The 22,881-nt window shown below is 38.7% G+C and overlaps 3 protein-coding genes across 4 annotated transcripts; all 3 read left to right on the top strand.

Annotated features, from left to right (window-relative positions):
• Positions 1–330: 330 nt before the first annotated feature.
• Positions 331–1,717, top strand: LOC146497226 (E3 SUMO-protein ligase ZBED1-like). The gene is made up of 3 exons (XM_085139306.1): positions 331–650; positions 738–1,326; positions 1,388–1,717. The coding sequence occupies exons 1-3, from the start codon at positions 426–428 to the stop codon at positions 1,708–1,710; spliced, it is 1,137 nt and encodes a 378-aa protein (XP_084995432.1). The 5' UTR covers positions 331–425; the 3' UTR covers positions 1,711–1,717.
• Positions 1,718–3,292: 1,575 nt separating this feature from the next.
• LOC146497225 (E3 ubiquitin/ISG15 ligase TRIM25-like) lies at positions 3,293–7,428 on the top strand. Of its 2 annotated transcripts, XM_085139301.1 has the most exons (2): positions 3,296–4,348; positions 5,059–7,428. In XM_085139301.1, the coding sequence occupies exons 1-2, from the start codon at positions 3,566–3,568 to the stop codon at positions 5,113–5,115; spliced, it is 840 nt and encodes a 279-aa protein (XP_084995427.1). In that variant the 5' UTR covers positions 3,296–3,565; the 3' UTR covers positions 5,116–7,428. The 2 variants fall into 2 exon arrangements, with proteins under 2 accessions (XP_084995426.1, XP_084995427.1); XM_085139300.1 differs by having other exon boundaries at positions 3,293–7,428.
• A 6,556-nt stretch (positions 7,429–13,984) lies between these two features.
• On the top strand, positions 13,985–20,833 carry LOC146497224 (tripartite motif-containing protein 16-like). Its single transcript, XM_085139303.1, has one exon. It carries the CDS (start codon positions 14,365–14,367, stop codon positions 16,024–16,026), a length of 1,662 nt encoding a protein of 553 aa, XP_084995429.1. The 5' UTR covers positions 13,985–14,364; the 3' UTR covers positions 16,027–20,833.
• The last annotated feature ends 2,048 nt before the right edge of the window (positions 20,834–22,881 follow it).

Here is a 22,881-nt window from a genome sequence, read left to right as displayed (position 1 = left end):
TGGTGATAGAGGATTCCCAGCCCTTCACTATTGTGGAGGACAGTGGGTTTAGGAAGCTTGTTAAAGTTTTGAACCCTAACTATGTTCTCCCCACAAGGCAGGTGTGTATCTTAAAATATGAAGCATGTTTCCATTTTGCCTTTATTTACATATTAAGTACTGTACCTTCTTTTGTTTAGGCTTTGAAAGCTATGGTGGACCAAAGATACAAAGAGTCCAAACAAAAAGCAAAACTGACTGTGGCCAAGGTTTCTGCAGTTAGTTTGACATCTGATATGTGAACCTCCATTAACACAGAGGCTTACCTAGCCGTCACCTGCCATTTCATTGACTCTAACACTGCATAGCATTCTGTAGTGTTAGGTGTTCAGCACTTCCCTCAAGCACATACTGCTGTCAATTTGTCACAAGTAACAGCAGCGCTCATGTCAGAGTGGGGCATTACAGACAAAGTTACATGTTATGTGACTGATGGAGCAGCAAACATGGGTGCTTGTGCTGAGGAGCTTCGTTTGCGTCACAGTAATTGTGCGGCACATACATTAAACCTAATGGTCAAAAAAGCTCTTGATCAACACACGACGCTGTCTGACATCCGGACTACCTGTAGGAGGATAGTGGGATATTTCAAGAGCAGTACAACTGCTAAGGTTTGTTCCATTATTTCATTACTGCTTTGAGGTGCTGCTGCAGTAACACAGCTTGAATTAATCAGTTTGTGTTGGCTGTTTTTCTAGGAGAGGCTGACAGAGGTGCAGGAGCAAATGGGCCGGCCTGCACTGAAGTTAATTCAAGAGGTGGATACACGTTGGAACAGCACATTACAAATGCTTCAACGTGTTCATGAACTCAGGGAACCTATTGGAGCATCGTTAGCTGGCCTGCACACTGATATTTGCCCACTATCCTCTGAACAGTATGACCTTATGGCAGAATGTCTTAAAATACTCTCCCCATTTAATGATGCCACCACTGAGCTGTCAGAGGAAAAGCGAGTGTCTGGATCCAAAGTAATTCCTCTTCTAACAATGTTGCACCATGCACTAAATGAAGAGGAAATGGGAGTTGTCCTAACTCCAGAGAGCTCCACCATGGTTGAGTGTCTAAGGAGACAATTAAAGGAGAAGCTCTACACATTGCAGTCAATGAGCATCATGTCACTGGCAACATTGCTGGATCCAAGGTTCAAAAAAATAGGCTTCTTTAGCCCAAATAAAGCAATGGATGCTGAGAAGAGACTTATTTTTGAATGTGCTGCTATTTTGCGGCACGTGGCCTTCTCATCAGCAGCCTCATCATCAAAAGCTTCTCAGCCTGTGACTCAAGGTATATGAGCCCATTTCGATTATTATATTGTATTTAGTTACTTACATTCTGTTTGTTTTAGGTAGCAAACTGTGGCATCGTTTGGACACCACTGTTCTGGAGACAAAGACCCCAAATGCTACTGCTGATGCAACAGCTGAAGTACAGAAATACCTCCATGAACCAAATATCGGCAGACTGGAGAATCCGCTGGAGTACTGGGCTGGACACAAATTTCTTTATCCAAACTTGTATAAACTTGCTGTGGTTTTTCTTGCAACCCCTGCTTCATCTGTGCCCTGTGAGAGGATATTTTCAAAAGCAGGAGAAATCCTCTCAAAAAAGAGGAACCGTCTTAAGCCCAGCACTGTGGAAAAGCTGCTATTTTTGAATAAAAACAAATGAAAACTTTTCCCTAGTGTCATGAGCACTGTTATAAAGTCACAACCACATTCACATCACAACTCCCTCCCTTTTTGTTTCCATGTACATTCCTGTGTTAAGCTGCCAATTTATTATACACAAACATTAATTAAATTAATATAATATAAAATTAGTATAATATTAAATATAACTAATATTTAGAGTTTAGTTATTGGTGTCATGAACAAAAGTAATTTCTTTATTCATTCAACTTGAAGCACCACACACTAGTTTGTGTCATTATTGAGATGTACATAAGCATGATTACACAGTTACACAATCATCCCAAAAACTCTGTCCTGATAGTTTCCACTTTCTCTTTTGTATCAGACATACTGAGACAATATTCGGGATAAATAACCATAAAAACAATTTATTTATTCAGTTTAGAGGTTTACACATCACATCATTATAATCATTGAGCCCGTTTCACTTGAATCGTCCACTTGATGGCGCAGTAGAGCAAATGAATCATCACAATGCTTCGAACCATGAGTCGACCAGTTGGATGGAAAGCTTCATTTCATCACGAGGCTTCATCTCACCATCACTACATTTTATGAGTGAGCTTGACTTTAAGTGACTTACAGGTTTCTTTGAAAAATACTTTCTTATATCCAGGTTCTTCCTAGTTGCTGCCGTCCTCCTCTCCTCCTCGCAGCGCAGGCTTGCCGCTGCTGAAACTAAACAGAGCTCCAATCACATTGGCCATATTTGTCACGTGACGTAGGACTCCAGTAGAGAACGTAATTTAACTCTTTCTGCACCGCTGGGTGAATGAGACGCTGACAGATCGTTTTTTTCTTTCTATCGGGTTTGTTTTTCTTTCTAATTATTGGTGGGGACAATTCAATAATCGCTGGATATTGGTGGGTCCCTTCCGTCCGTGCCAAATCTACGCCCTTGGACTGAACAGTCGTTTAGCTTCTAGTTTAATCGGCTTTGCTGTGAAATCTTTGCTGCCAACAGTGAAGTGAAACATTTAAGCTGTACATGAAAGTTAATGGGTAATTATGATGATCTTTACCACAAAGATTTTAAATGAAAGAATAAACAAAGGGCATGAAAACTGATTCTTATGTCTACTGTGTATCTTCAGTGTGAATGTTGAGTTATATTTGAGTGTCTGCATTTAAAGCACATATTAATGTATTGTTTTGAAATCCATGGTGGTACACAGGAAAAATTACTAAAGAATGTAGAATTAGAACACTATCTGTATTTGTTTTTTAAATAGTTTTACATATATTTTACTATTTAAAAAAATAATCAAGAAATCAAGCTTGCTGCCTGTCTTGTACAGTAATTTCATTTGAACATAGGTTTGATTTAGTGGAGTCAGTTGTTCCCATGCATCATTCTGTAAGTGTGAGAATGAACTAAGATTAGAAAATGTCAAAATATAAAGTGTGATTTATTTTTATTCATCACAGCATCCTAAACTTTGCTGAACTTTTTGAAATATGAAATGAACTCACTGAGTGTTGACTGTCACATTTCAAAGCACCAAGTAAAGATAAACTATTAAACTTTAACTGGGTCAGACTTGTTACTGCATGTTGTAACCAAATATACCACACCCTGCATCATGTGATTGGCTCTTGGTCGCTCTGTAAGAATATTTCTTTAGTGCCTCCCTTCACAGATGTGTCTGTATCAGGATGGGTCTAAACAACATGGTGTAAATGCAGTTGCTGGTGAGCCTCATTTCCTGTAGGAGGTGAAAAAGAGCAGAGATCTGTTTCCCTTCAGAGCACAGAGGTTGTTTCTGTTCAGAGGAAGTGAAACTGTCTGACAGTCACTGAGAGACGGTGAAACGGCACAGCACACGAATCAAATGGATCAAACAAAATTCTGCTGTTCAGTCTGTTTGGATCTACTGAAGGATCCGGTGACTATTCCCTGTGGACACAGCTACTGCATGAACTGTATTAAAAGCTTCTGGGATGGAGAGGAAAAGAAGAAAATCTACAGCTGCCCTCAGTGCCGGAGGACTTTCACAGCGAGGCCTGTCCTGGAGAAAAACACCATGTTAGCAGATTTAGTGGAGGAGCTGAAGAAGACTGGACTCCAAGCTGCTCCTGCTGATCACTGCTATGCTGGACCTGAAGATGTGGCCTGTGATGTCTGCACTGGAAGAAAAATGAAAGCCTTCAAGTCCTGTCTGGTGTGTTTGGTCTCTTACTGTGAGAAACACCTTCAGCCTCATTTTATATCCTCCGCATTTGAAACCCACAAGCTGGTGGAGCCCTCCAAGAAGCTCCAGGAGAACATCTGCTCTCGTCATGATGAGGTGATGAAGATGTTCTGCCGTACTGATCAGCAGAGTATCTGTTATCTCTGCTCTGTGGATGAACATAAAGGCCACGACACAGTCTCAGCTGCAGCAGAAAGGACTGAGAGGCAGAGAGAGCTGGAGGTGAGTCGACAAAACATCCAGCAGAGAATCCAGGACAGAGAGAAAGATGTGAAGCTGCTTCAACAGGAGGTGGAGGCCATCAATCAGTCTGCTGATCAAACAGTGGAGCACAGTGAGAAGATCTTCACTGAGCTGATCCATCTCATCCAGAAAAGAAGCTCTGATGTGAAGCAGCAGATCAGATCCCAGCAGGAAACTGAAGTGAGTCGAGTCAAAGAGCTTCAGGAGAAGCTGGAGCAGGAGATCACTGAGCTGAAGAGGAAAGATGCTGAGCTGAAGCAGCTCTCACACACAGAGGATCACATCCAGTTTCTACACAACTACCCCTCACTGTCAGCACTCAGTGAGTCTACAGACTCATCCAGCATCAATATCCGTCCTCTGAGCTACTTTGAGGATGTGACAGCAGCTGTGTCAGAGGTCAGAGATAAACTACAGGACATTCTGAGAGAGGAATGGACAAACATCTCACTGACAGTCACTGAAGTGGATGTTTTACTGTCAGATCCACCAGAGCCAAAGACCAGAGCTGGATTCTTAAAATATTCATGTGAAATCACACTGGATCCAAACACAGTAAACACATGGCTGTTATTATCAGAGGGGAACAGAAAAGCAACATATGTGGAACAACAACAGTCTTATTCTGATCATCCAGACAGATTCACTGGATGGTGGTCTCAGGTCCTGAGTAGAGAGAGTCTGACTGGACGTTGTTACTGGGAGGTGGAGTGGAGAGGGAAAGGAGTTGATGTAGCAGTCGCATACAAGAATATCAGCAGAAAAGGAGAGGGTAATGAATGTGGATTTGGATGTAATGACAAATCTTGGTCATTAGATTGTAACAACAACAGTTATACATTTTGTTACAACAACATCCAAACTCGTGTCTCAGGTCCTCGTTCCTCCAGAGTAGGAGTGTACCTGGATCACAGAGCAGGTATTTTGTCCTTCTACAGCGTCTCTGAAACCATGACTCTCCTCCACAGAGTCCAGACCACATTCACTCAGCCGCTCTATGCTGGACTGATGTTTTACTTCAATAATTATGGAGGCACAGCTGAGTTGATTAAAGTGAAATAGACTGAAGTCTTTCATATTGTGGGTTTAAATCTGTATTTTAGTTTCATTTTATTTTCTCTCCATCATTTCTGCACAGAGATCAGCTGTCAGTCAAACATTATGGGTGGTACCTCCACATCTTCTAGTTGTTCTCTTGATGTTTCTGAGTTTTTAAAGGAGATCTTTCCTGTGACTGTTTATGGAGGCTATCACTGCTCATCATCATTTTGATTTACTAAAATATTTCTCCACATGAAAATGTAAACTTCTCTATCCTCTAAATGTTTCTGGAATATTTGTATTGAAAAATGTCCACATTTCTCTTTGAGTATGGCAGACCATGTGTGTGTGTTTGTGTTTGTTTTTGTCAAAATCATCAAACAAATGAGGAAAAACTGTGATTTTAATGAATGAATTCATATATTGTGTTGATGTTTTATTGTGTGAATAAACTGGAAGGTTTGACTATAAATCAAACTTTGAACAAAGTCTTTTCTTCTGTCTTCATTCCAGGATCTCACTCAAATCTGATGCAGAAAATATGAAACTAATCTGAGAGAATAACTGAAGCAGTTTTCCTCCTGAAGCATCACAAAGTTCAGAGTTCATGTTTAGAGCAGAAGATTCAGCAGTCGCTCTGTGACCTTTCAACTTTCTTCACTAAAACAGCTTCATTACAGAGAAACAAGTCACATTTTCTTCATGTTCTTAAGTCCTTTCAGATGTTTGTAATGGTCCTTGAATGCAGCATCAGTGTTACAGGTTGTGACTCCTGTGAACAAACTGACACAGTGTGATATTACACATATTTAAATCTGTCTTTACTGATGATGTTGAAGCTGCTGAAGGCTCAGTGAAGTTTTGTCTTCCTGCAGGTTAACAAGTGAAATCTGAAAGTGATGCACAACACAAGAGGGCGCCTTCATCCTGCTAACAGGGATGTAGAGGAGGTTAAAGGACCTCAGCTCAGTTTGTCCACATGTTTTACATTCTGCCATGTTTCTAGGCTGAATAAAGCCTTTATCATAAAGTGCATTGTGTCATAGATCATTTTGTGTTATAAAAACGATAAGAATTAAGAATTATTATAATATTAATATAGCACCAGGTTCAGTTACCTTTACATAAAAATTGATGGTAGAATTTTCCTTTAAGGAGCAACTTTTTCCTTTTTTACTTTAAGTACATTTCAATAAGGAGAGATCGTCAGAAAGAATGAAGATGATTTATTGATGAACAGAATGTACAAAGGTGTTTGGTGGTCTGTCTCTCTGCAGAACGGAGCTCCAGCTGTGAAACAGATTAGAGCAGGACCCCCCAGAGCCTAGATGCTGGTGATGGAGATGAAGGTGACTTGAATGAAGCTCGAGTGATGAGAGGTGGAACTGGGCAGGAGGTGCTTTGCACAAAGGCGTCTATGAAGGAGAATGACAGATGCACAGTGAGGTTTAAAGTACGCAGCATGAATGGTGATTGGCCTGGAGAAGGCCGGGAGAATGTGATTGGACCAGACCAGTGATGACACAAACAGCTTGACAGTGGAAGTGATAAAGCTTAGATTCAGCCGGCAGCACCTGGACAGATGTGAGACCATAGATCTTTCTTATTGAACTCACACAGAAGCTTTATTTCAGAGCCTGAACTTTTTTACTCTTAGTTGAGTAACACGAGTATCTGTACTTCTACTTAAATACAGAACGTCTGCACTTTTGCCACCTCTGCTTTTTGGTAGCTCCAGGAATGAGAACAGAAAAACAAACATTGACAAAAAGTGTAGTGGATTTATGAACTTTACATTTAACAGATCTCACAAAGAAGCTCAACACAACAGTCAGCTGTTACTGTCGGGTATGGAGGATTGAAGACAGCAGGTGACGTTGTAGCAGAAGAGAAGATTCACACTGATGGGCTTCATCCATCAGTGTGAATCTTCTGTTGCCTCGACTGTTGTTAACAGAAAATGCAAATCAAAGTTACTATTCTGTTAAATATGGGAAATGTTACCAACTCTGTAGAGAATAATGGTGAGATGCAGTTGCACATCGTCATCATGAGAACTGATTCCTGAACCGCTCGTCCTGCATCATCTTCAATTATCAAGCTCTGTCAGCATGATCTCCATGATTCCTGGGATGTATTCCTCATAGACCACCCTCAGGTGTTTCTGCAGTGTGTTTAGCTTCTGACTCAATATACACCACAGACCTGAATCAGACCCTTTAGGTTACACACAACAGAGCAGGTCAGTCAGGAATCTTTCTGATTACTTTTTAAATGGCAGCACTGCCACAGAGAAGCTTTTAAAAACCTGAAGAATGCTGCTGAAACTAGAGGGTTTATATATCAATAAGATTAAGATTAATAAAGATTATGGCTCCTTACAGCCATCACATCAAAAGACTTGTTTTTGGAGACAATGCCAACCATACCTTAAATTATCTGTAATGATTCTTAATGATAACACACTTACCTAAAACAAAGGTAATGTAAAGCATATCATCAAAGAGTAACTGCCACAGGAAAACATGACTGTCAGTGAAGACATCCATCTGTCTGCTGCTTCTACCATGGCACCATATTCAGCAGAGAAGACCACTTTGGTTTAGTCTCTCTAATTATGCGAGCTGGGACCACATCCTCACTTTAGGTTTGACAGCATTTCTAGTAGATAATGGCAGATGGCTTCAGCATGAACTGAGGCAGCGGTTTGAGGAAGGCCTCACATTATTAAACAACCCACAAACATAAAGCCCTGCTGCTGTCAAACTTTGTCATATAAACAAGTGCAGAGAACTGTGCTGAAATCTGGAGTGACAAAGCAAGGCAGGTACAATTACAAATACAGATATCAGTGTCACAGTAAAAAGCTTCATTTGAACATGAATTTAGTTGTGATGACGAGCTGAGACAAAAAGGTAATCACTTATTCCACTTCCTCACCCAAAGTGGAACCTGCTCCCATCTGGTTCCCCCTCTCCACCTGCTCTAAAACAGAATAAATGTAAAGCACCTGAATCAGCACATGAAACCTAGAGTTGACTTAATGATGCTCACAGAAAAATATGTTTACCTCACAGATGTCTGTGCAGGTTCTCAGTCATCCAGCTCATGGTAGTCTAAGGAGCTGCTTAGGTTTACCTCACATGTGAGATCATGTGCCTTGGAGAGCATTATGGACAGGAAAGTTTCAGGTCCATGAGGTGAGCATATTCTGGATGTGCAGAGATCACCTTATGCAAGTAGAGCACAAACCTGCATGTGACTGCTGCCTGATGTTACCTCATCCATAAGTATTAAAGGATGGACATAAACTTCCTGTCAGAAATGACTGAAGGTCCTGTGGGAAGTTTTCATCAATAAGTACAGTATATGTATAGCAGTGGAACAGAAGCTGTTGTGGTCTTCTTGTCCTGAGACATGAATGTTTGTGCACATTTGTAGGCTGAAACTGTAATGAGGAACCTGAGGTGATGGACAACAGAAGTAAATATATATAAATATGAAAACATATTGAAGTAACGTCTTTACCCTGTGCAGCGTGTGGACGCTGTGCACACAATCACCTTATTCACTGTAGTAAACGTGCGCCGCTACCTCACGTGACTGACTCTGTCTCCATGGTTACATTGTTTATTATTAGCTGTGTAAACAGCTTCCAAAGATACCGCCATAGCTCTCTGCAGCCGTAACACTTTCACACTTTGCAAATCATTTCACGTTTTTGATAGTTATGAAGACAGAATATGTTTTTAAGGTCATGCTAGGCGGTTGCTATGGTGGTTGCTGTGGACTTGGGTGGACCGCGTCCGATTCCTGTTATTAGCTGTCCGCCGTAGGAAGGCTGCGTTCCATTTAGAAGTAGCGACAGTCTGCCGCAACTCGAACTCAAACCCCGCTTTGTCCTTTAATTGAAGGCATTTTAAAGCCGTTCATAACATGAACACACATAAAACACTTTGCCTCACCATGACAACGCAACTTTACTAAAAACTTTAAAGTATCTGATCTAAAATAGAAAAATGAAGCAACCAGAGGTTTAATGATGAAGACTCTGGGTTCTGTAGTTCACGTTTTACAGTCCTGAATGACTCTTTGCACATTCATATAATTTATTGAAGTGGAGTTTAGAATGCACTTTACATTTAGACTGTTGCTGTTTAATATTTATATGTATACTTACTGCATATTAATCATTTAACCATATTTAACACCTGCATATGTGTTTTAAAAAAGGCTTTGATTTTGATTTCCATGCCGCCCTAGGAATTTTTCTCTAGATCCGCCCCTGGACCTGTCCTGGACCAGCAACACCAAATCAGTGACAAAAAGAGCTCAGCAGCGACTGCATTTCAAGAGACGACTGAAGAAGGTGCACATCCCCAAACCCATCTTTAACACCTTCTACAGAGGTAACATACAGAGCATCCTAACCCACTGCATCACAGTCTGGTATGGAAGCTGCCACGCGTCCGACCGCAGAGCCCTCCAGAGGATTGTGTGGACCGCTGAGCACGTTATTGGCAGCTCTCTACCCAGTCTAGGGATATTTACACCTCACGCTGCATTGGGAAAGCCACTAGCATCATGGCTGACCTGCATCACCCTTCCAACCAACTGTTTACCACCCTTCCATCCAGAAGACGACACTGCGTCCTCAGGAGCAGGTCGGCAAGATTGTGCAATAGCATTTTCCTCCCAAAGCAGTCCGGCTCCTGAACACCATGCTGCCCTCCTCCTCACTGAGCTCTCTCCTCCACACGCTTCTTGGACTACACAACACTCTCCTCTAACTCCCAATTCTTGCACTACCCTGTATTTCACTGTTCGACTCTGTGTATCGTATTTATTCTGTGTACTATTGTATTTATTTACTCTCATTCTCATTGTTTTCTATTCTTATTCTCTCTGTATTCAAGTACAATACTGTTGTCCTTACTATTAGTTTATCTTATTTCTGTGTAGTTGTATGTATGTTTGAATTTTCCCATTTTATTTTTACAGTTTCCACCTTTGATCCAGGACGACGATATTTCGTCCCACTGTATACTTGAGTGTATGTTGTTGGGTTGACAATAAAACTGTACTTGACTTGAATTAAACAGGCGCATCAATGAATGAGGAAACGCTTGATAGCCCACTCCAGGGCGCAGAGACTGTGGGAGAAGATGCAGGACAAGACACAGAGAATTTGGACATTGGCCCATTGATTTAAGTGACTTTTTTTCCAACCAATGCAAACTTGAAATATAGGATTTATTTATTTATTTATTTATTTATTTATTTATTGGGGGCGGGGGGGGGGGGGTAGAAATGACTGAAAGATTAATAGGCTCTGTTTTGAGTTTTGTTCAAAAAAGAATGACTTCATATAGGAAAAAAATATATCACATATGCAGGACACCTTAAACTAGTTTTTTAATTAAGCAGCGAGGCAGAACAAAATCAGGGCTGTATCAAGACACAGGGACTAAACCCCAATTCAACCAGACCCAGAACTGATCTGGAATTAAAACAGGACTACAAGAGTTCAAAATCAGGACTACTGAGGACTTAACCAAGACAGAACAAGAATCAGAACTAGATGATAGTAGCACTAAAAATCATCATAGACCTGCACTACACTTATTTTTTAATTCTACCAAAGTCCACTATTTAGATTGAGAAAAGTTTCTATAATTATTTAGCCTTGTTGTGCAAACAAGCCTGCAGAACTTAATAAATATAGAATTTGAAAAATAACAAACCTAAAAAGAAACACTAGGTACGACCCATATGGAAAAGATATATATAAATCTTATAAAGTTTGTATCTGTTTTGTGTGAAACTTGTATGAAAAGCATACAAGAGTGAAAACAGATATAAGATCCCTTGAAGAATTATATAATGAAACTTGTATGTTTTGGATTCTTACTAAAACAATATATGAAAGTAATGAGAAAGTGGCCACTTTCATGAGTAAATCATATAAGTTTTTACTATTTCTTTTCCATATGGGGAGATACATGAGTACCTATGATACGGTGATACTTTTGGTAAACAACCATTTGACTAACATGTGTTTCTCACCTGCTCTTGTTCCATCTCTGTTCCTCTCTCTCCCTCTCTGTTCCTCTCTCTCCCTCTTTGTGCTGACAATCATCAAATATACAGTTGAAACCAGATATTTACAAACTCTTCAGATAAAAACACTTTTTTAATTGTAACATCAAATCAGACTAAATGTTTATTTTTTTAGATTGATAAATATAAAAAACATATTTGTTAACTTTAAGAGTAAAGAGAGAAACTGTCTGTATTTCTTAATTGCAAATGGCACGAAATTGTATTCAAAACTGAGCCACACTTATGGAGCTCCACATTTCTTTTCCTGGTGTTTTGGTTGATATCTCTTGATTTTCCCATTTTAAAGAAACAGGCTCTGTGTTTTGTCTTATATGCATCCACAGGTGTGCCACCAATTTACTCACATGGACTCTACTAACCAATCAGAAGCTTCTTCAGCTCAGAATGGAATCGTCTGCAGTTTTCTTATTAATTAACAATAAACTTAGTGCACATGTACTCCTAAATTTGATGAAAGTGATAAAAAATAGACAGCTCTGTCTCTCTTTATTCTGACATTTAACTGATTCAAAAGATATTTCAATATTTATTTAACCAAAACAAAACAAGTTTACTCTAAATTGATGTTGTACAGTAAAAAAATGTTCTTGTGTTTTCCATAAAGTGTATATAAATATCTGGTTTAAACTGTGAATATACTGCTGTGTATTGAAGTTCCTCTTGTTTTGCATAGAAATATACTGAACAACATACAAAGCATCATATATAAAATACTACCAGAGTTTTTTCTTTGAAAGAAGCCCCTTATGTCCATTCTTGTATATCAGTGCATTACTGAAACCGATTTATTTAGCCGTGGAGGGAAACAACTGAAAATATGAAATAAACACACGTAAGCTAAGACTCTAAAGAAACAGCATTGTTGTTGTTCGGCTTTTCATTTCGCCATTTGTTGATTCACTCGAAGAGCAAGTAACGTAATATGGGTCAAGTGATCAGTTTGATATCAATCTTTCGTGATACACCGTCATATTTACATTATTTGTACAGTACGAATGATTTGCTTTGGTACCTGGTCGAACTTCAGTTCTCCTCTGTCTGCCTCGCTGCGTTTCTCCAACAGGCAGCAGCTGCCCCGCCCCCTCGCTCAGTCGCTTAGTGTCTGAGCTCGGATCATACCAATATTAGGGGGGATTTACGCACAGTCGTAAATTCCCACAGTGTGCACTATGTGCTTCGAGTATTGTGTGTAGTTTTTGTTTTATACAGTTGTCAGCAAGGCATCTAACTATGAAAAAATTACACTCCAAAAGACCCCGGGCTTCTGAAAAAACAACCCGGGCTTAAGCCCAGTAAACCACCCCCCCCCGCTCCGCCACTGGTGCCAGAGATGATCTTTCTGGGGTAATGCTCCCAGATTTTGGTGTTACGGGTGATTGAACAGATTCTCTTCCACTGCCATCTGAATCTGTGTTTGTGTCCTTTGTTGGGGTCCCTGTTCTTTTAATAAAGTTCTGGATGTCTTCCACAGCCACAGAAACCTTATCCTCAATTATTTGATTTTTGTCTTCGTTCTCCAACCAGAGTAAAAGCTTTTGTACAAACTTTTCTACTGCGTCTTCTACGAGGACATAGAGGACTTCAGCAGAAAAGGGCCGCTTTGAGCCATGTGCTGGTTGTGGAGTCCTGGAGATGACGGTGTCTGAGAGTGATCTACCCATTAGAGGTTCGGGGATTTCATACAGTCGATCCGTCATAAGTAGATCAAACACTTTACCTATTAACTCCACAGTAAAATCTCTGGTTCCCCCACTATTTCTAAAGTTTTCCACTGTTTTGTGGATGATGAAGAGTTCTTCTTTCTTTGTTAATTTCTCAAATAACTGATTAACGTCTGATCTAATGGCGTCAACGTCGACTGGAGAAGAACGTCTGTGACGGAGCAGTGTGTTTCGGGAAGGGGCTCGATGAGCCTCTGTACTCTGGGGACGAGGACCTTCTGGGAATGACCCTGGGAGGCTGAAAACCATACTTTCATCTGAGGCCACGGTGTCACTCTTGGGGAACTTGAAAATGTTTTTTAGACAAACAAAAAATTTCCTGTTTGCCTTTATTACTTTTCTCTTTTTTCGCAAACATGGAAAAGCGGTGTTTGTGTGCTTTGATTATGATTTGCTTATAACTGCACAACAAAACTGCAGTGAGAAAAGCTTTGGATGTTCAGTTTAGTTATAATGACAGTTAAACAACTAAAATACTCGGTTAAGTAGGTGAGAAAAAGTTACAGTTACTGGATCAGTTTAAGACCAAAATACATTTGAATGAATTACTGACATGGATACTTTGTGAAAAATTACTAAACAGTTCAGGCAAAATTTTACTAAAACCTTGAATTAAACTTGAAAGTTTTCATTTCAAGCACATCTTGATGTTTTCATTGAAAATCCACTGTGACTGTGTACACAGGAAAAACTACAAAATAATGTTTGTTTGTTTTTGTAAACATTGTGGAGCGATCTCCATTTGTTATTGCTAAATTTAAATATTTGTTACTATTTAATGATCATAATCTCATTTGAACATAGGTTTGATTTAGTGGAGTCAGTTGTTCCCATGCATCATTCTGTAAGTGTGAGAATGAACTAAGATTAGAAAATGTCAAAATATAAAGTTTGATTTATTTTTATTCATCACAGCATCATAAATTTTGCTGAACTTTTTGAAAATATAAAATGAACTCGCTGAGTGTTGACTGTCACATTTCAAAGCACCAAGTAAAGATAAACTATTAAACTTTAACTGGGTCAGACTTGTTACTGCATGTTGTAACCAAACATACCACACCCTGCATCATGTGATTGGCTCTTGTTCGCTCTGTAAGAATATTTCTTTAGCGCCTCCCTTCACAGATGTGTCTGTATCAGGATGGGTCTAAACAACATGGTGTAAATGCAGTTGCTGGTGAGCCTCATTTCCTGTAGGAGGTGAAAAAGAGCAGAGATCTGTTTCCCTTCAGAGCACAGAGGTTGTTTCTGTTCAGAGGAAGTGAAACTGTCTGACAGTCACTGAGAGACGGTGAAACGGCACAGCACATGAATCAAATGGATCAAACAAAATTCTGCTGTTCAGTCTGTTTGGATCTACTGAAGGATCCGGTGACTATTCCCTGTGGACACAGCTACTGCAGGAACTGTATTAAAAGCTTCTGGGATGAAGAGGAAAAGAAGAAAATCTACAGCTGCCCTCAGTGCAGACAGACTTTCACAGCGAGGCCTGTCCTGGTGAAAAACACCATGTTAGCAGATTTAGTGGAGGAGCTGAAGAAGACTGGACTCCAAGCTGCTCCTGCTGATCACTGCTATGCTGGACCTGAAGATGTGGCCTGTGATGTCTGCACTGGGAGAAAAATGAAAGCCTTCAAGTCCTGTTTAGTCTGTCTGGCATCTTACTGTGAGAAACACCTTCAGCCTCATTATGATGTGGCTCCATTAAAGAAACACAAGCTGGTGGAGCCCTCCAAGAAGCTCCAGGAGAACATCTGCTCTCATCATGATGAGGTGATGAAGATGTTCTGCCGTACTGATCAGCAGAGTATCTGTTATCTCTGCCCTGTGGTTGAACATAAAGGCCACGACACAGTCTCAGCTGCAGCAGAAAGGACTGAGAGGCAGAGAGAGCTGGAGGTGAGTCGACAAAACATCCAGCAGAGAATCCAGGACAGAGAGAAAGATGTGAAGCTGCTTCAACAGGAGGTGGAGGCCATCAATCAGTCTGCTGATCAAACAGTGGAGCACAGTGAGAAGATCTTCACTGAGCTGATCCATCTCATCCAGAAAAGAAGCTCTGATGTGAAGCAGCAGATCAGATCCCAGCAGGAAACTGAAGTGAGTCGAGTCAAAGAGCTTCAGGAGAAGCTGGAGCAGGAGATCACTGAGCTGAAGAGGAAAGATGCTGAGCTGAAGCAGCTCTCACACACAGAGGATCACATCCAGTTTCTACACAACTACCCCTCACTGTCAGCACTCAGTGAGTCTACAGACTCATCCAGCATCAATATCCGTCCTCTGAGCTACTTTGAGGATGTGACAGCAGCTGTGTCAGAGGTCAGAGATAAACTACAGGACATTCTGAGAGAGGAATGGACAAACATCTCACTGACAGTCACTGAAGTGGATGTTTTACTGTCAGATCCACCAGAGCCAAAGACCAGAGCTGGATTCTTAAAATATTCATGTGAAATCACACTGGATCCAAACACAGCAAACAAACTGCTGTTATTATCAGAGGGGAACAGAAAAGTAACATTAATGAAACAACAACAGTCTTATTCTGATCATCCAGACAGATTCACTGACTGGTTTCAGGTCCTGAGTAGAGAGAGTCTGACTGGACATTGTTACTGGGAGGTGGAGTGGAGAGGGGGAGGAGTTAATGTAGCAGTCGCATACAAGAATATCAGCAGAAAAGGAGCGAATGAATGTTTATTTGGACATAATGACAAATCTTGGGTTTTACAATTTTACAACAACAGTTATACATTTCGGTACAACAACATTGAAACTCGTGTCTCAGGTCCTCGTTCCTCCAGAGTAGGAGTGTACCTGGATCACAGAGCAGGTATTTTGTCCTTCTACAGCGTCTCTGAAACCATGACTCTCCTCCACAGAGTCCAGACCACATTCACTCAGCCGCTCTATGCTGGACTTTGGTTTCAGTATTATGGAAACACTGCTGAGTTGATTAAAGTGAAATAGACTGAAGTCTTTCATATTGTGGGTTTAAATCTGTATTTTAGTTTCATTTTATTTTCTCTCCATCATTTCTGCACAGAGATCAGCTGTCAGTCAAACATTATGGGTGGTACCTCCACATCTTCTAGTTGTTCTCTTGATGTTTCTGAGTTTTTAAAGGAGATCTTTCCTGTGACTGTTTATGGAAGCTATCACTGCTCATCATCATTTTGATTTACTAAAATATTTCTCCACATGAAAATGTAAACTTCTCTATCCTCTAAATGTTTCTGGAATATTTGTATTGAAAAATGTCAACATTTCTCTTTATGAGTATGGCAGACCATGTGTGTGTGTTTGTGTTTGTTTTTGTCAAAATCATCAAACAAATGAGGAAAAACTGTGATTTTAATGAATGAATTCATATATTGTGTTGATGTTGTGATGTGATGAAAACAACTAAAAAACCTCATAAAGGACAAGGACAAGAAAATAGACGACTTGGAACGGCGAATTGAGGACCTTGAACAATACACAAGAATGGATGATTTAGTCATAAGTGGACTGGAGACGCAACACCGAACCTACGCCGGAGTAACAGCTGGGGGAGGTAAAGATGGTGAAGATGCCCCAGTAGAGGAGCTGCAAACGCTTGAACAGCAAGTGATAAAATTCCTTCAAACGAAGAATGTAAGTATTCAGAGCCATCATATTGCAGCATGCCACACGCTCCCCAGGAAAGACAGTAAAACAAAGCCATCAATTATTCTTCGGTTTGTGAGTCGCAAAACAAAGATTGAGTTACTGAAACAGGGTAAGAAGCTTAAAGGGACTGGTGTGTATTTAAATGAACATTTAACGAAAAAGACTGCTGAAATTGCAAGACAGGCACGCAGCTTGAGAAAACAAAATAAGATACAAGCGACATGGACGAGGAACTGCAAAGTAATGATAAGACTAAATGGCAATCCCGAAGAAGCGAAAGTTGTGATGATAAGAGAACTCAAAGACTTAGAGCAATATAAATAATCAGGAATCTGCTCTGGAATCTATTGGAAAAGTGACGATTGGATAATGAACAATGGGTATGGAAAGTGTTTCTGGCCTTACGGCTCAAAAAACAACAACAAAAACAAAAACGCATAAATGACAAGTTTGGACACAGATTATAGGTTTCCATTCAGAGATATTGAAGAGGAAGAATTTGATTATGAAAAGGACTGTCAAGGTGGTTATTTTGCCACACACGCTGAGAAAACAAACTTCAAAACGTTTAACTATGCAGAGCACAACATGCATGACCCTGAAAGTAACATTGACCCAGATACCCACTTCTACAATAACACCAATAATACTTGTGAGTACTATACAGATGACCAATTCAATATGAATATTAAAATGGCAAATGCATTGTCGGTCATACATTTCAATAGTAGAAGCCTGTATAAAAATTTTTCTAAAATTACAGAATGTTTAAGTAAGTTAAAAAAGTTTAATATAATTGCAATATCAGAAACATGGCTCGATAATGAGAAAATTAGTGAAATGGGACTGGAAGGATACGAATTATTTACAATGAACAGGGTGAATAAAAAAGGAGGCGGTGTTGCCTTATATGTAGATAAAGTTTTGAAATGTAGTCTGATTGAATGTATGTCAAGCACCATAGATAACGTATTGGAATGTGTCACTATTGAAATCCATGTTGAAAAAGCTAACAATATAATTATAAGTTGCATCTATAGGACACCAGGTTCATGCCTTGAGACATTCAATGAAAAACTTGCTGCTATGTTTAGCAACCTAAATGATAAAAAAGTGCAAATAATTTGTGGTGATTTTAATATAGATTTGCTAAACCCAAATGGACATCAGAAAACAACAGATTTCATAAATACAATGTATAGTAACTCCCTTTTCCCTGTAATTATAAAACCAAGTAGAATAACAATTGATACAGCTACATTGATAGATAATATATTCACAAATAAAATTGACCATGAAATAGTAGGTGGACTTCTTATAACTGATATAAGCGATCATCTTCCTGTTTTTGCAATTTTTCAAAATTATTTTGGGATTAAAACTAAACAAAAGAATCAAATATTTGATATGATACGACTTAGAACAACAGGAGCCATTGCTGCCCTCCAGGTGGACTTAAAGGAACACAATTGGAATGAGGTTTTTGCAAATGAAGATTCAAATAGTGCATATGATGCATTCTTATCAACTGTAATTTCACTATATGAAAAACATTGTCCTTTAATGAAAATCACTAGAAAGCATCACAGATCAAATAAGCCATGGATCACAAAGGGGATAGAAGATGCATGTAAAAAGAAAAATAATCTATATAAGAGATTCATAAAACAGAGGACAAAAGATGCTGAAATAAAGTACAAGTTATATAAAAATAGATTAGTAAATATTATAAGAACAAGTAAGAAAGAATATTACCACAAATTATTGGAGCAAAGTAGAAGTAACACACAAGAAACATGGAGGATATTAAATAGTATAATCAAAAAGGGCTCAAAAAATAAGAATTATCCAGATTATTTTAAAAAAGATAAAGATATTGTGCTTGATAAAACTAAAGACATTGCAAATGAATTTAATGATTTCTTTGTAAATGTTGGCTTTAATTTAGCAAAAGAAATTCCAGAGTCAAGAAATAATAACGACCTAAATAAACATATTACTCAGAATGTGTCCTCCATGTTTATTGGTGCTGTAACTCATAGAGAAATAATTAACATTGTGAAGACATTTAAAAATAAAAAGTCCACTGACTGTTTTGGTATTGACATGATATTAGTTAAAAGTATTATAGAATATATAGTGCAACCTTTCGCATACATTTGTAATCTGTCCTTTCAAACTGGTGTATTTCCCTCACAAATGAAAATAGCAAAAGTTATTCCAATCCATAAAAACGGAGAGAGAAGTCAGTTTACCAATTATAGGCCAATATCACTGCTCCCACAGTTCTCAAAAATTTTAGAAAAGTTATTTGTTAATAGACTTGATAAATATATTGAGAAGCATAATCTCCTAAGTGATAACCAATATGGCTTTAGAGTGAAAAGGTCCACTTCGATGGCAGTGATGGAACTTGTAGAAGGGATATCTAATGCTATAGATAATAAGGAATATACTGTTGGTGTTTTTATAGACTTAAAAAAGGCGTTTGATACGATTGATCATTCTATATTAATGAATAAACTAGAGAGATATGGCATAAGAGGGTTAGCATACAAGTGGATGAAAAGTTACCTGGATGACAGATATCAATATGTCGAATTCAATAATGTAAAATCTAAGCAGTTGAAGGTAACTTGTGGTGTTCCTCAGGGCTCTGTGCTGGGCCCTAAATTATTTATATTATACATAAATGACATATGTAGCATTTCCAAACTGTTAAAATGTGTATTGTTTGCTGATGATACCACTCTGTATTGCTCAGGTAAAAACCTGGAACAGCTTCTGACTACAGCGGAAAAGGAGTTAAATATATTAAAAAACTGGTTTGATGTAAATAAGTTATCATTAAATATAAAGAAAACAAAATTGATTATTTTTGGCACTAGACAAATGAAAAATGTATCTAAAATCAGGGTTAATGGAATTGAAATTGAAAGAGTGTACGAAAATAAATTTCTTGGAGTGATAATTGATGATAAGCTGAGTTGGAAGTCTCATATAAACCATGTGAAAACAAAAATGTCAAAAACCATTGCTATTCTCTATAAAACAAAGCATGTCCTGAACAAAAAATCATTATACACACTCTATTGTACTCTGTTGCTTCCATATATGACTTACTGTCTGGAGATATGGGGTAATGCATATAAAACGAACACTCTTCCTATTTTCAAGTTGCAAAAAAGAGCTATAAGAATTATAAACCAATCAAACTATATAGAACCAACTAACATTTTGTTTATTAATCTGAATACCCTGAAATTTTATGATTTAGTTGAATATAAAATGGCACAGATAATGTATAAAGCACAAAATAACTTGCTTTGCCCCAGTACTCAGAAGCTGTTCAAAGTCAGAGCGAGTCAATATGACTTAAGGGGAACAGATTTCTTTAAAAAAAACAAGATAAGGACAAATATAAAGCAGAGATGTGTTTCTGTTAGAGGAGTTAACCTGTGGAATAGTTATGACAGTGATTTAAAAAGGTGTAGTTCATTTTCCTTGTTTAAAAATATGTTTAAAAATAGAGTATTAGAAAAATATATATATCAAGAATGAAAAGAGCAAAAAAACAAAACAAAAACAAAAAACAGAAAACCTCTTGATTCTTTTGATTTGATGTAGTTACTTACTAAGGTGGTGGTGTTTTTTCTTGTTTGTTTGTTTGTTTGTTTTGTTTTTGCTTTGTTTGCCTTCTCTCACCCCAACCGGTCGCAGCAGATGGCCGCCCCTCCCTGAGCCGGGTTCTGCCGGAGGTTTCTTCCTGTTAAAAGGGAGTTTTTCCTTCCCACTGTCGCCAAAGTGCTTGCTCATAGGGGGTCATATGATTGTTGGGTTTTTCTCTCTGTATCTATGAAGCGCCTTGAGGCGACATTTGTTGTGATTTGGCGCTATATAAATGAAATTGAATTGAATTGAATTTTATTATTTGCTTCGAGCCCTGTGTACAGGAGCTGCATGCTAAAAGATCTTTTGTTAAAAGGGTTGGCGTAATAAGCAAATGCTTCAGCCAATACCTTTTGATTAGCCTTGTCTCATGCTTTCTTGCTTTGTGGTAAATCTTTGTTCTGTCTTCACTGAGATATTTGAATGCTAATCAATAAACATATCAACATATCAATGTTTTATTGTGTGAATAAACTGGAAGGTTTGACTATAAATCAAACTTTGAACAAAGTCTTTTCTTCTGTCTTCATTCCAGGATCTCACTCAAATCTGATGCAGAAAATATGAAACTAATCTGAGAGAATAACTGAAGCAGTTTTCCTCCTGAAGCATCACAAAGTTCAGAGTTCATGTTTAGAGCAGAAGATTCAGCAGTCGCTCTGTGACCTTTCAACTTTCTTCACTAAAACAGCTTCATTACAGAGAAACAAGTCACATTTTCTTCATGTTCTTAAGTCCTTTCAGATGTTTGTAATGGTCCTTGAATGCAGCATCAGTGTCGCAGGTTTAAAAGGTCACTTTCTGTTGTGTTCAAAGATTTCCTTCAGATATGGTCTTTAATCAGTAAAGCCAGTGATACAGCAGTGTCATTAGCTGTGTTATTGGCACCAGGCTGTGTTTATGTATGTATTTAATTCTGTCTGAGGATGTCTTCAGCATGAAATGATCATTTGCTCAGCTGCTGTGTCTCATCTCTTATCAGACATTGGTTGGAACAGAGTTTTGTTGCTGACCATCTGACAAGAGGGTGAAGAAAAGCTTCAGGCTTCATTTGGACACTACGTTGGACAGAAGTCTCCACAAAAATGACTCAGAAACACAAATATTATCAATGAAAGTCCAAATGTCAAAAAGGGGTCATACATGATCCTGAGAAATGTCCTTGAACATTTGAACATGAGTCAGAGGGTTGTCAGGTTTCTACACTGCATCGTGGCATCAAGCCTGAGATGTCTGTGTAAACAAGTATGGAGGACACAAATGCACAGACGCAGTCGAGCTGTTTACTGCTGATGAGGAAGGAAAATAGTCTGTTGGATATTAAAGCAGCATTTATTAGAGTAAGAACAGATACTTGTGTCCTTCATTTGATCCCCGTCAATTTACAGAAGACTTAAGGACCCTTTGACTTCTAACATACAGCTGCATGTTTACAATTTTATTATTGATTTATTTCTAGCAAAGCGAAACTTTACTGATTAAAGACATATAATCAGACATATTACTGTTACTTTCTGAAAAAGACTCACATAAAGCAGATTTATCACAAGCAAACATCAAGACACATCCTTCATGGCTTAAAGTTGCAGTGGGACTCTTTCGCCATCTGGTGGTTGTCACAGTTATGACAACTGTTCCTGCATATATGTCCCTCCTCAGTGTGAAGAAGACTGGACTCCAAGCTGCTCCTGCTGATCACTGCGTGTTCCTCCTGTGTCTAAAATCTATTTCCATTATGAATCAGGAAACTGTTTGCACCAATCATAAAGGCAATAAAATACGTCACACACTAAGAAATAACAAAAAGGAATTGTGGATTTCAAGGAGATTTTTCCCTCGTTTTTTGAAATCATAAGAATACAAACTAATGCAAGACTGTCATGTTTTCATAAGTTTGTAGAGACACTGTTCTGTTGTATTCTAGGACATCAGTCACTTTTTAAATGCATGCTACTCATCATCATCATCATCATCAGCACCCATGACCTCCTTTTAGTCTTTGTTTTTTTATTTTTCAGAGTTCAGGAGACGTTCTTATGGGATTTCCACAGTGTACAAGTACTGTTTAGACCCTTTACCTAAAAGAAAAGAGTAAAGTACAAAGTAGATTTACTCACTGCAGGAAAATAATGCCTCAATCTGATATATTGTCTTATATGACAAACTGAAAGTGATGCATCAAAGTGTAAGCAGCATTTTCCTGTTACAGCTGGTCTAGATGGAACTGATCTGATCTCCTTTATGTACAGGTAGATATCCAGTGGGTTTGCTAAGGGTCACAGATGAGGGGCTGTGTGAGATGTTTAATGGGACAGAAAATAAAACCATTGTTCCAGACCTGCAGCTAAGATACTCGAGTATCTTCAAATATGAAGCTGAGTATTACTTCCATACTTTCCTCCACTGCTGATGACCTTGTTACCTGCTGCTCCCTGTTAATGATCAGCCTCAGTTCTGATAGTAAACTGTTGGCTCTCGTTCTGTCAGCTTGTTGCTCAGTGACGT

This window comes from Neolamprologus multifasciatus, chromosome 18 (assembly GCF_963576455.1).
Source record: "Neolamprologus multifasciatus chromosome 18, fNeoMul1.2, whole genome shotgun sequence".
NCBI lineage: Eukaryota > Metazoa > Chordata > Actinopteri > Cichliformes > Cichlidae > Neolamprologus > Neolamprologus multifasciatus.
This window is presented reverse-complemented; position numbering and strand designations above follow the sequence as displayed.

Coding starts and splice junctions, on each gene's coding strand:
- LOC146497225 (XM_085139300.1), top strand. CDS start 3,566: ATGGATCAAACAAAATTCTGCTGTTCAGTCTGTTTGGATCTACTGAAG.
- LOC146497224 (XM_085139303.1), top strand. CDS start 14,365: ATGAATCAAATGGATCAAACAAAATTCTGCTGTTCAGTCTGTTTGGAT.
- LOC146497226 (XM_085139306.1), top strand. CDS start 426: ATGTCAGAGTGGGGCATTACAGACAAAGTTACATGTTATGTGACTGAT. Junction 651..737: donor AGAGCAGTACAACTGCTAAG/GTTTGTTCCATT, acceptor CTGTTTTTCTAG/GAGAGGCTGACAGAGGTGCA. Junction 1,327..1,387: donor TTCTCAGCCTGTGACTCAAG/GTATATGAGCCC, acceptor TGTTTGTTTTAG/GTAGCAAACTGTGGCATCGT.